This window comes from Amblyomma americanum, chromosome 6, assembly GCF_052857255.1.
Source record: "Amblyomma americanum isolate KBUSLIRL-KWMA chromosome 6, ASM5285725v1, whole genome shotgun sequence".
Taxonomy (NCBI): Eukaryota; Metazoa; Arthropoda; class Arachnida; order Ixodida; family Ixodidae; genus Amblyomma; species Amblyomma americanum.
This window is the reverse complement of record NC_135502.1, coordinates 76,173,011-76,185,724: the sequence shown is the minus strand read 5'-3', so window position 1 is coordinate 76,185,724 and position 12,714 is coordinate 76,173,011. Positions and strand designations below refer to the sequence as shown.

At 43.3% G+C, this 12,714-nt stretch overlaps 2 protein-coding genes across 4 annotated transcripts in view; one reads left to right on the top strand and one right to left on the bottom strand.

Annotated features, from left to right (window-relative positions):
- Nucleotides 1-8,671, top strand: part of LOC144093729 (serine/threonine-protein kinase 11-interacting protein) — a 28,593-nt gene extending 19,922 nt beyond the window's left edge. For both annotated transcript variants that reach the window (XM_077627408.1, XM_077627407.1), the window contains exons 19-24: nt 1,265-1,548; nt 3,888-3,988; nt 4,057-4,244; nt 5,032-5,202; nt 5,942-6,108; nt 8,061-8,671. In XM_077627408.1, coding sequence (XP_077483534.1) covers nt 1,265-1,548; nt 3,888-3,988; nt 4,057-4,244; nt 5,032-5,202; nt 5,942-6,108; nt 8,061-8,243 — 1,094 coding nt within the window. In that variant the 3' untranslated portion in view covers nt 8,244-8,671. The remainder of the gene's footprint in view (nt 1-1,264; nt 1,549-3,887; nt 3,989-4,056; nt 4,245-5,031; nt 5,203-5,941; nt 6,109-8,060) is intronic.
- An 88-nt stretch (nt 8,672-8,759) lies between these two features.
- Nucleotides 8,760-12,679, bottom strand: LOC144093735 (uncharacterized). Of its 2 annotated transcripts, none has more exons than XM_077627413.1 (2): nt 12,394-12,679; nt 8,760-9,113 (listed from the first exon to the last, which is right to left on the bottom strand). In XM_077627413.1, exons 1-2 carry the CDS (start codon nt 12,491-12,493, stop codon nt 9,019-9,021), a joined length of 195 nt encoding a protein of 64 aa, XP_077483539.1. In that variant the 5' UTR covers nt 12,494-12,679; the 3' UTR covers nt 8,760-9,018. The 2 variants fall into 2 exon arrangements, 1 of the variants encoding a protein (XP_077483539.1); XR_013306315.1 differs by lacking the exon at nt 12,394-12,679 and adding an exon at nt 11,857-11,994 and having other exon boundaries at nt 9,040-9,113.
- Nucleotides 12,680-12,714: the final 35 nt, after the last annotated feature.

Here is a 12,714-nt window from a genome sequence, read left to right as displayed (position 1 = left end):
GATGTCCCTGACGCTCTCTCTGTGCCTTTCACTTATTTAGTCCATTCGGGAGTGCAGTCGCATGACCACAAACAGCCTAAATATTGTATGTGGTGGTGACAGCAATCAGGCAGAAAGAATTAAGTCTTTCAAAGGAAACTTTACTCAAAAGAACCTGTACAATGAAGTGAACTGAACTCAGCCATGGCGACAGTAACAAATATGCTGGGCAGTCGTCGAAGATCAGACTGGCCATTGCTCTCAGCTGCACCGAATTTAAAAGGTAACAAGGAACCATCGAGATGAGGCTACTACAAGATCTACAATAATCTCGAACATCATAGAAACAGTCGCACGTGGCTACAATTGTTCCAGAGGAATCTGGTTGAGTTTGGCATGACATAAAAAATCATAAGGCGCAAACCGGTGGCTTCTAATACAAGAAACATAAGAAAAAAAGAAACATTGTAAAGGTTCACAGGAATATATTCACAAAAAATTATTTATAGTTTCTTTTGACTGAGTGGATCAAGCTGTAGTCATTTAGCCTACTCAGGGAACTAACAGGACAATTCAGTATGGAATCAGGAAGTCTTTCCTTTACGGCGAATAACGCCAGGGATTGTTTAGAAACCACGCAGTTACTTCAAAGCCCACTGTCAACATGTCGGACATTTTGTGTCCACTGCACTCCGTTGCAGTGCACTTTGGCGGTAAAAAAAGTGAGCCCTTTATCACACGAGCTTTGTGCCCGGTTTGACAGCCAGCCACAAAGCATTCGTTCTTCTGGCGGTGCCACCTATTTGAAGAGTTTGTTGCATTGCACACCACTTCAAGCTGCAGAAAAAACAAGCAGTGATCCAGCAAAGCAATCAAAAGTAGCACTTATATAGCCTGTACGAGCAACAACACGGATAAAGACAAACAAATGCCGCGAATTCATTCACAACCATTTACATATATGGCGGCTGATGGCTCCCCTCCTGGCAGCAGCGTACCTAGCGGAGCCAGAGATTTTCCTCAATTTTCGTGCACCTCCCTTGCATGGCGCGCATGGAGCGCTCGTCACACTTCTCCTTCGAGCCACTGTAGTATCACTTCATTTAAAGAGGTACAAAATTATTTCAAGATGTACATTAATTTCACTTGCTGAATTATTTACTTACTAAAGTGGTGCTTTGTTTAGTAAGGTTACTTGCAATCTCTTCTATTGCCTTTTTTTTTTACGTCTTTCGTTTCATAATTGTTTTCAATGATACAAGATGTTCTTCCTTCCTCCATTTAGGAACAGACAGTTTGAGTATTGACCACAAAAGCAAAACAAGCACCTCAGATACAATGTTGTCAGATGCAAGCTTCAAAAGTGCCGACAGCCACCCCAACACCAGTCTGCATCTGAAAGACACGTCAGACTCTACTCACCTGGAGTGCCCGGCCTCTCTCTGGGAATCGTTTGACAACAGGGAAGAAATGGGACCAAGCTCTTTTACGTGCCCAGACCACAGCGTCCTGCTACATCTAGATGTCAACATCTTTGGAAAAGAGGAGGCTTTCGTTTGCTGCGTGGAGGTTTGTAGGCTCGTGCATGAAATGCTGCTAAAGGGAATAGTGCATATTGTTAGGGTTCGATTTAAGGAGTGTAGTCAAACAAAAGAACCGTCTGCACATGCACAGGACTGTTAAAGTAAAAAACAAAAAGTCTCCAGTTGGTGAAGTAGTACAGTAGCCTGTTAAGCAAAAAGTTGATGTGATAGATGGTTAAGTTACGCTAGAGTGGGTGCAATAGCTGATTGCGCCTGATATAGTGCGGAGAGATTTTTTTGTGCATCAGTAAACGACTCTACGCTACCAACTTTAAGTTGTCTTTTTATACACCATTAGATGGCAGCAAGTTAGTAACGACCATGCCTATATGCAACCATGCTGACAAGAATGACTGGAATTTATTTCGATAGCAAGAGGTGTATGATGGCTCAGCTACACAATATCAGTCTTGTAGCAAGACTGTTTTGCAGTATGCCTCATGAAATTATAAAAATAATATCCCTACCCATTTCCTTGTTCTTGGCACTTGGAAGGATCAGAGAGTGATACCACCTGCTGCTGAGAGTAGTGTTTCTTAATTTAGTTTCATATCTTAAAGCTAGTGGTCAGTAGTTCTCTTAACTCTCGCAGAAAGTTTACTGAAGCACACGCACGCACGCACGCGCGCACACACACACACACACACACACACACACACACACACACACACACACACACACACACACACACACACACACACACACACACACACACACACACACACACACACACACACACACACACACACACACACACACTTCTCTTGTGCACAGCGGTAGTGGCCTGAAGAGTTTTTTTTATGGGAATGTATTTAATTACTTGTTCATATGATGAATGTTTAACAATTTTTCACATCGCAAAGCAATGCTGTATGCTGTAAGGCACACTGTAGTGAATGATTCTAGGTTAATTTCATCCCTTCTGGGGTGAAATCTCACTAAAAATCTCATTCCACGAAATTTTTGCATTTTGCCTCTGCTACAGTACATTGAAATGTATAATCCACATATACGCTACCTCAAGAACACTGGCTTTGAAGCTGTCTCGCTTTGTCATGGCACTAAACATATAAGACCTTGTGTAATCTAGCAACTAATGTCAACAATGTGATTGGAGCTTTTGGGGACAAGCAGTTACGTATTTCATTGCATATTAAAGGGCCACTGAAGAGGTTTTAGATTTCAATGAGTTTAAAGGAGCTGAATGTGTGAAACGTGCAGGTAAAGCATGCTGTATCTTTTTGTGCTAGCATTGTACATCGCAGAGTAAAGCAGCAGGCAGCGGTCGCAGTGATGACTTCAAGAACGGTGCTACTACGTTTACAGCGAAGAAACATTCGTTTCACGGAAGTAAACGAACTCCATCAAAGGTTGAGCTCACGAAGCTTTGTTTGGCGGCATCGGACGACGCATGGCAACATGTAGGCGAAGGCAGTGGACATCTGAAATTTCAGCAACAATGAAATCACCACGAGTTTCCCCACACTCATTCAACACAGTGAGGAAAAGCCTGAACATTGTTGCGGTTTTAATCAGCAATTACATCACGATTTTAAATGCTAGCACTAAACTACTCTGCATGTTTTACCTAGAAGCTTCATAGATGTGAATTCTTGGATAACGTTGAATTTTCAAAAAAACCATTTCAGCTTCCCTTTAAAGAACCTCAGGTAGTCTAAATGAATTCAAATACCTGCTGCGGTGGCTCAGTTGGTTAGGACGCTTCCTTGGCTACTAATCTGGAATACCTGGGTTCGAACCCGACTGTGGTGGCAGAGTTTATATGGAGGAGAAACACAAAGGGGCCCATGTGCTGTGGGATGTCAGTGCAGGTTAAAGATCCACCTCCAAATTATTTGGGAGACCTCCACTACAGCACCTCTTTCTTCCTTTCTTCTTTCAGTCCCTCCTTTATCCCTTCCCTCAAGGCAAGGTTTCAGGCCTCCATGGAGATGTGAGACAGATACTGCCTCATTTCCTTTCCTCAAAAACCAATTTTCAATTTTTTTTTCCTCTACTACAGTGACTTTCAGGCTCCTCATTCCTTCCCTAAGGCATGGTTCAGGTGTCCACCCAAAATGACACAGTTACTGTGCCTTCCCTTTCCTCATAACCTGTTACAACAGTACTAGTATATTATTATGTATGCTGCATTATTTTCACAGAATCTGACAATGATTTGTTGTTGAGAAGAAGAAGTGATGAAATTAAGTATTCTTGACTGCAGACATGCCTGCAGTGTTTCTGGCATGTTGTGCAGCTACTAAGACCTTAACTTTCTGCTAAGGCTTTCCTTTTTTTAATGTGACTTTATTTACTGCATAGGTTGACCTAGTGACATGGTCATCATTGGAAGAAGTACCTGCACTTCTGGTTATATCAAGTAACAAGGCTTACTTTTTCAAGATCAAAGACAACAAGGAAAGGTAAGATTTCCATATCTAGGTTACTTAAGTGTGCAGCAGCAAAAGCCCACTGCGTAAATGCATTACAGGGATGACCCGGAGTCCTGGCTCATACTGTGGGAGACGCGGTTGCTCGAGAACCTCAAGGTCATTTCGCGTCTTCTCGGTAATCAGGGCTTCTGTCTCAGCTGGCAGCAGGAAAAGGGAACGGTACCATGGTACATGTGCTTGCTTCGAGACGCAGACACATGCAACTGTTTCCTCCAGTATTTGACAGGTATTTATGAAAACAATTAGCCCCTCTTATGGCTGCAAAAACAGCCGTGCACTTGTCTTTTTTAGTGTTACTGTTTGCGAGTTCAGACTAGTTAAGTTTACCATTTGGAGCACCCAGAAATCAATTTTGAAACAGTGCAGAGCAGCTCTAATGCCACTTTTCAGCACTTGCAGCAAAATAAGCATCTAAAAATCAGTGGTCATGACACAAGTGATTGGTCAGAACAGGCAGCTTGATGGATGCCAGCAATGCCATTAAACATTAAGTTTAAAAGGAGCCTTGTGTTCATTTTCTGCAGTACTCAGAACTCCTGTGAAGTTTCAAAAATAGCCACAACCAGTCTTTTAAATGCCGCGGTGGCTCATCGGTTATGGCACTCAGCTGTTGACCTGGAAGACGCGGGTTCGATCCTGGCCACAACGGTCACATTTCGATGGAGGCGAAAAGCAAGAGGCCCGTGGACTGTGCGATGTCAGTGCACGTTAAAGAACACCAGGTCGTTAATTTTTATCAGTGTGGCACAGGAAACCTTAGTGATTTTCTTTTATGAACAAAGCAGTGCTCCTAGAATCTGTTAGGAAACTCCTGACATTGAGCTGCAAGGTTTTAGTGTCACTGTGTAAGCAATCTTATCAAGCAGTGCTAGCGCATGGTTTTGAGCATGTTGTGGTTTTTCAAATGAATGCTTGAATTTTGGTTTAATAATCTGGCTGTTTGGATGAAAGCAACACCCATGCTGTTTAGATTGACAGGTATGAGTGTACTAAGACTTGTGCTTGCTTTACAGGAGTGCTGCAGGAAAAGATGGTCGAGCCACCCTCTGTAGTCACAGATGTCAGTGAAAGCTTGGCACAGGTGGTCAAAGAAGTCATCAGACCTTGTTTGGAGGAGGATCCAGATGGCAGTGATGAGCAAGAGGTTGCACTTTTCATCCTGGGTTTCTGGAGTGAGCAGTCAGGTGAATAATAATTGCTTAGCTAAGGTGAACGATAATAGCCAACACGCATCTGATCGTGCTGTAGACATGACAGCACTAAACATATTGGAATTGCCGATACCTTCATGATTTTTATACTTCACTTCACAGTAGTGTTATTACAGGCATTTGCACCCCCCACATCACATGTTTTACGCAATTGCTCCAAACAAAAAAATCATGAAAACCAGGAGGAGAAATCCCTCCCCATTTTCAAACCTATGTGGCTGACTCCAGTGACAACTTTGGCAGATCAGCTAGTCTAAGTCAAACACATAAAGCAAGCATTTGTACTACTATGCCATGTCTGGAAACTACAGGACAACGATCCTCTATGTAGGGTTTCTCGTAATTCCAACCAGTGAACAAAGTCTTCATCTTTTGCAGTGTTGGCATATATAATGTGGGCATCTAATGTCAGCACAAGCTGCTTAAGTGTTCAAGTTGCCACCTCGTAAAAAGTTATAGATGGCAGGCATTGCAGTATCCACAATTTTTGTTGAATTTTTCAAAAATTGTAAAAAATGAATGGTTTTGTTTGTTTAAGAAAAGTGGCAACTTTTTTTTTTCAATATAAATATAAAGTTGAAAATGTATTTGCTACATGTCTGTCGAGTCAGTTCATGCATGTACTCTATATGTTACATCAGTAAACTGTCTCAAAATGAGTGAATGCTCCATTGCTAAACTTCGTAAAACCTTCGAATATTTTTCTCTCTAGATGGAGCCTCATCACTGCAGCAGAAGCCGGTGTACATCGTCATTACAAAAGATAGCACATTTATTGGCAAGGTCTCTTACTTGAAGACTCCCAAAGGTTCAGCCAAAGCTGGTATTGTACGCTATGAACCATTAGTGTGCCAAAAGATCAGCAACATCACAGCTGTGGTAACTATCCTTCAGGCTTTCTGTCTTCTCTAAAGAGAGAGATTCTGCCATGCGGACATGGTCCATTTAATGCAAAGTATGCAAAGGGAAGCTCACCTTGCAACTATGTGGCTTGACCGAGGTGATTGTTTGTTGTGCCACCTGCCTTGTTTGAAATTTTAGCCCGCCTTAGGGAACTCCTCCAAGTACTCTGGACTGACACTATTATTCTTCCAGTTTAAGTGGCTTAGCCTCTGCTCTGGTACAGCTTGGCTGGAGGAGTAAATGCTCCGGGCAGGAGAGATATTCTTTTTAACTACAAACTTGTTTGAAAGTTTTATTTTTTAGCTATATATATGTGTTCAGGAGGCTGCAGTTGATCATTCCCCTTGTTTTGAGCCTTACAGTTTGTCATTGCTTTCCCAAACCCAGGTGCCATGAGGTTTACTAGGATGTGCAAACTTCCTCTCTTCTGTGCTGAGGTTATGAAAAGACAGTTACCCAAAAGTAATTCTATGCCTTTCTATTTTTTTACTGAACGCAGCCACTTATCTTGCCAAGCAGGTGTAAACTGATCTGTGTTCAGTGGTGTAGCATGATGACTCACAACAGTGTCCTTTTTTCTGGTGTGCATGATGCCTGCATTGCAGCCACCGAGAAGTGATGTTCTATTCAGGAAATTTTCCCTTTTTCACGGAATTTGAGGGGTAAAATTTTGTGAAAAAGTAATTTTTACAAAGTTTTGGGGAATTGTAAGAACCAAAATTCCCATTTTCTCCAGATGGACCAAGTTTTCAAGCTGATACAGGGGGAAAAAAAGCCTGAAATAGGGAAGTTTGGGTCTAATAAAGGGAATTTTCAGTTACGGCGTGGAACATCACCACCACCTACAGAAACACTGCGGGCTATGGCTCAGTTTGGTAGTCAACTTATTTCATTGCACCGCTGTTGCTGAAAAAGACACCAACTGGTTATTTTAGCACACGTGATTGGAATTGCAGGACTCAAAGAGATCATGAGCTTAAAGGTCAGGCATGACAATAAAAGGACAGTTTTTAAACACCGGCCTCCTAAGATGGGCAACAGTGCACGCTTCCAGAACAGTGCATAGCAACAAAATATTCCTTATGGAAATGGATGTCTAGACTTGGAATTTGCCACAAGGTTGCCACAAGCCCAAGCGGTGAAAGAGTGATATCTGCAAGCATAGTGGCCTCTCCAGGAAGTGGGTGAGCATGGCAAGAACGACGGTCACAATAATCGACACGATGATAAAAAAAAATTCGATTTAGCACTGTAGATGGCTACATTTGCCACCAGCCGATTGCATTTTTGTGACCGTGATGCCAGTCACCAACATTGACAGCATGGCTGGTGCCTATGACAGGCCTCTCCCAACAGAGTGCGACAACTTGAGCAGAGCACACTGGTAATCTAGTAAAGTGGTTCCCTGCATGTAGCAGTTTGTGTGTGGTATTGCAAACAGAGAACACTGATCACGAGTATTTAAAGGGGAACTGAGAACAACTCCATCCAATTATTGTTCTTGGTGAAAATGGATTCTCGGACTCTTTCTGGCAATGTTGACTCTTGTTTGGCAGCTGGAGACTCATTTATCATTGAGAAACTTGGATTTGAAAATCTTCCTGCTGGTCGATTCAAACTCGTGATGTTTTTTACCAAAAAGGACGGGTTAGCAGTTTTGAAGTGAACGGCAGTGCAACGGTTGGCCTCAGATATCCGCGCAAAAACTTGCGGCGACGCGCACATTTTACTTGCGAAAATCAGCCAGTAATGGCGACAGTGTTTTGGTCTTTTGCAGCTTGTAAAAGCTGCTTTTGATGCGAGTGGCCTCTCCACGATAAGAACACTGTAGCCTACTGAAACAGACCTACTTTTGTTCATGCTCAGTCTCTCTTTTAAAGAGCTTATTTCTCGGCAGTAATGCCACTTTTTGTTGTTTTCCATTTCAGCACCTCTGCAAGAATAACAGGATAGCAAGACTTACATTTCTTGATGAGGACACGGGCACAGAGATGCAGTGGACTGTTGCAACAAAAACAGTGGCATCCATGCGGTCCTTTCTGAATACGCTGCGAACACCTTGGGAGGAACTGTTTGGCGTGGAGATGCCCTTAGAACTTGTTGCAGAGTGAATACTGGATCTTTAGTTATTATTTAGACCAATCATTACTAATGTATACATGCTCTGAGCATAACCCATCTCTGCAAGTTTTCAAGGGTGTAACATCTGCCAGCTCTTGCTTTACTTGTAAAAATGATTTCATGTTTTATAATCCTGCAAGTTGCATAGCTTAATTTTTACAATTCTGTTGTAACTGCACATGTAAAATGGTTGTAATCTCAGTTTTAAGTGAGTCTGCACTGTTGATGTGCAAATTCATGTTATCTATGGAATGGTGGCCTGTGTGTATTTTAAATGTAGAATGCGTGCAATGTTTTTATCTCAAACAAGAGTACAGCCAGCCTTTTTTAAAGTGTACATATATATGAACACTGGTTGTGACAAGCACTGTCGGTTTTTTATTTTTGTAAATACAATAAATACATTAGTTTTCTGTAACCCAGACTTGTCTACTCCTTGTAAATATACATGGTTTAAAAATGCCTAGAACATGTCCACCTGCCCGAGCATGAGTCTTTTCCCGATGTAAGAGCGGAAAGGCTTTATCCAATGGAATGTACATGGAAACGAAAGATGGCTTTGGTGGTGCCGGGGTTGTCATGAGCAGACTGCCACCCCTGGAAGCAGGCCAGTACCTCACTGCCACAGAGCGTCAACATTGCAACAACAGGGTGCTTTAGAACTTTGCAGCTGGTTCCCAGTGATTGACTGATATGTAAGGCTCTTGTGTTGTTGCAAGGGAAGGTCCGGCAGTAGCTCGTCTCGACGCATGCTTGCTTGTCCTTTCACTTTTTCTTTTTCTGCTGCTTCTGCTTCTTCTTGTCTTCTTTCCGCTTTTCCTTGTCTCGCAAGCTCTGAATGAGTTTGTAGGTGAAGAAGCCTGCAAAGAGGATGTTTGTTGCATGCATCTGGTAGTTGCTCCTTTCAACGCAACTGTTCATCAGCGACAGCTTTTAACCATTGGAGAGTGAACAGGATTCGCTTATCAGTGAAGAACGAACTTATAAAGATGGATACATTAAGGATTTTTTAAATTGTGCGCTTAGGTTCTTTTGCCATTCGAAGTAACTGAATAATACTTTGCTCATTCACACAAACTGCATGATTCCAAAGCAAAGACGGCAGTTTGCAATGTTAGCAGATGACAGTAGTATGCCCTTCTGACAACTGTCACAGGGCGACCTGCAATGTTTAGGAACCATCGTAATTCTGCAAAAGTATAAAATTTTCTACGAAAGACTCATTTTGTGATCTGTTAACAAGAAATAATGCACAAAATATTTCAGAACTCCATGTCATCATATATAGATGTCTCTGAAGCTGCTAAAGCTATCACCCTAGTATAACTCATTTACATGTACAGCACAAGAACAGGGAAAAAATGAAGGGCTGTTCAGTACAGTTCAACCACCAATGCATGCATTCGTGAGAAATAGATTGAAGGAAGCATATCGAAGTTCTATACACGTTCTGCACAGACAACCACCAAACACTGCATCTCATCCCAGTGCAGGAAATCTTGAGAATTTATACATGTGAAACACATCGTATTCTCAAGTTTGATTGCAACAAATTCTTAACATTTTACGGCAGGCCTTACAGCTAATGATTTGAACGAAAACATTTTCGACGGAAGGCCATCTGGTTGGGTTCTTGAGATAGTTGAGAGAAAACTGACGTCAACCAATATTTTTAACTTTACCCAACGTTTCGGGACCAACCGGGTCCCTCCTTCAGGGGTGACTAAAGTGTGCCAGCAGCAGCAGCAGGTTGCTGCCTTCGCTCTCCCTTTGTTAGCACGTGGTGCAGTCCACTAACAGACGCCTAACGCTCCCCTCCGTGTACATTAGTGGACTGCGCCACGTGCTAACAAAGGGAGAGTGAAGGCAGCAACCCACTGCTGCTGCTGGCACACTTTAGTCACCCCTGAAGTGACCGAGTTGGTCCCGAAACGTTGGGTAAAGCTAAAAATATTGGTTGGCGTCAGTTTTCTCTCAACTGCCTTACAGCTACTCTTGGCAACATGCATGGTCATAATAGGAGCTTAACCACAGCCAAACTGCAACTACTGTTTTCATGCAGCTCAACATAATAACTAGACCCCCAACAGAGCCTTCTTTTGGACACACCTTGGAATTGTTGCCACTTCAACCCTGTAATGCCCGTAGTATCATAAAAGATGCTATAAAAATATGAGCAGTTTTATTTTATACCTGCATAAGTATAACTATAGAGTGGGTGAGGGAACAAACGCGTGTTAGTGACATCCTATTCGAAATCAAAAAGAAGAAATGGGCTTGGGCAGGGCATGTAATGCAAGGGCATGTAATGCAAAGGCAAGATAACCGCTGGTCCTTGAGGGTAACCTAGTGGATTCCAAGAGAAGGCAAGCGTAGCAGGGGGGCAGCAGAAAGTTAGATGGGCGGATGAGATTAGGAAGTTAGCGGGCATAGGGTGGGCGCAGCTGGCAAAGGACAGGATTAATTGGAGAGACATGGAAGAGGCCTTTGCCCTGCATTGGGTGTAGTCAGGCTGATGAAGATGATGATGAAGTATATCAGTCACTCACACATCAGAAACTGCATTTTCTGACACATTTATCACTGCAAAGTCCAAGTGTCAGTATCCAGGGATATAGAGGGCCTGCGGGAAGATTACTCGCTGCAAAAGCTAACCCTGCCGCACTGCTGCTCTGGCAGGTGCTGGAATGATTTTGGGTATTGTATGCGCTTAAGTAGGTGTGTACAGCCTCTATCAAAAATTGTAATACAAATATGTACTGGTGTAATAAATTCCTGTATTTGCTGTATAGGTTCCCTATTAGTCTGGAGCGTTTTTCTGTGTCCAAGGGAGAGCAACATGTACAAGTTGAAACAACACCACCACCAAGTTCGTTAACATCAGAAATTAAAAATGCAGTCTTCAATTAACAAAGTGTCACAGAACAACCTGCTCAATATTACGTGATGGACAACAAATCTAGTCATATTTATTTTGATAGCTTCGCTGGTCAACAACTCTCCGCCAATACAAATGGCTGCACTCTTCACTGGGCTATAAAAGCCCAGTGAAGGCTGCTTCTTCATATATGGTAAGGGTACAGGATGTATGCTCGCATTGTTTGTTTGATATCGCAGTGTTCCCAAATTGAACATTAGTCCTGCTACTAGAATTTTTGTTAGATTTCGCAAAGTTACCATAACTTGCTCATTTTATCAAGTCAGAATAAATCTGCAAGATTTTTACATTCCTGCAATGCAAAGACAAGTAACGATGAAATTCTTGAGGTTTAGAATATTTATCATATACGTTTTCATAGCCTGAACATGTTGCAGTGTTAAGTGTACAATATTGAATGAGGGCACCAGCCTGTACATGCAGACGTCGGGGAAAAAAAAATTTAAAGCGTGCACAGAAACGCCTAATTAGTATTTGAGCTATTGGGTAAACGGCCTGATCACCTTACAAAGAAGCCTTCATCAGCTTCGTGATGGGCAATACCGCGTACACACGATCGGCTGTTCCCAATCCACCATGTACAGAAAACCAAACTGCGATGGAATTAAGGCGATCTAAAACGCGCCCTCACAACAGAGAGCACTTGCACACAGCGCAAAACTCACCAATTGCTGCGACAGGTACGAACACGACGATCGCGTACAGAACCATGCTGCACCTACAAGCTCAGCCGGCGCACCAGAAGGCAACTGCCCGTCCGACTCTGCCGAGACACCTCTCGCAACTGCGCCCTCAAAGACTACGCGGTTCCACGCGGAGCCAACGCGACAGGCCACGTGTCCCGCTGGCGATCCTGTTTTGCTCCGCGATAAGCGATGGGCCAACTAGTCCACTCGCTGGGTCAGCGCTGAGCACACCGTCGCTGCTATTTCGCTTCGAACAACGCGCCATTTTTTTTTTTTTTTCGCAGCTGAGGTAGTTTCGAGTCATCTATTTGGTGCAATGGTACTACACGGTCATGTACAGTGCAGCCTACGAGGTCAGTGGCTTTAGGGCACTTGGATGCCAAGTCTAATGTCAAACGCTTGTCGCGATGTTGTATGCGGAAGCGAACCATCTAGATACCAGCTGTTTCTCCCGTGGCGCTCATTCGACCACAAGTTGAAATGACAGCGAGCACGCGGTTCATTGGAAATACTTACTGATCAGTGAAACTATTATGATTCCGGGTAGAATGAACACCCAATTGCTGAAGCCGTGTTCAATGGGTCCGTCAGGTCCTCCTCCGGTTAGGTCGACCATAACTGCCCCTCGGCTTTAGGTGCGTTTAAAACTTGAGTGATGGGCAATGAAGGAAGCGATTTATCGCCTTTTCTGGTCACACCGAATGAGCCTAGCGCCAGAGCTTGCTAACAGCAAGAACTGCGGCTCCGGCGCTCCACGGCCGTCGATGGGCGTGCGCTGCGGACAGAGCGCTTGAACTACTGCGCGAGCGCGGATCGCTCCACGTTGGCTCTACCTGA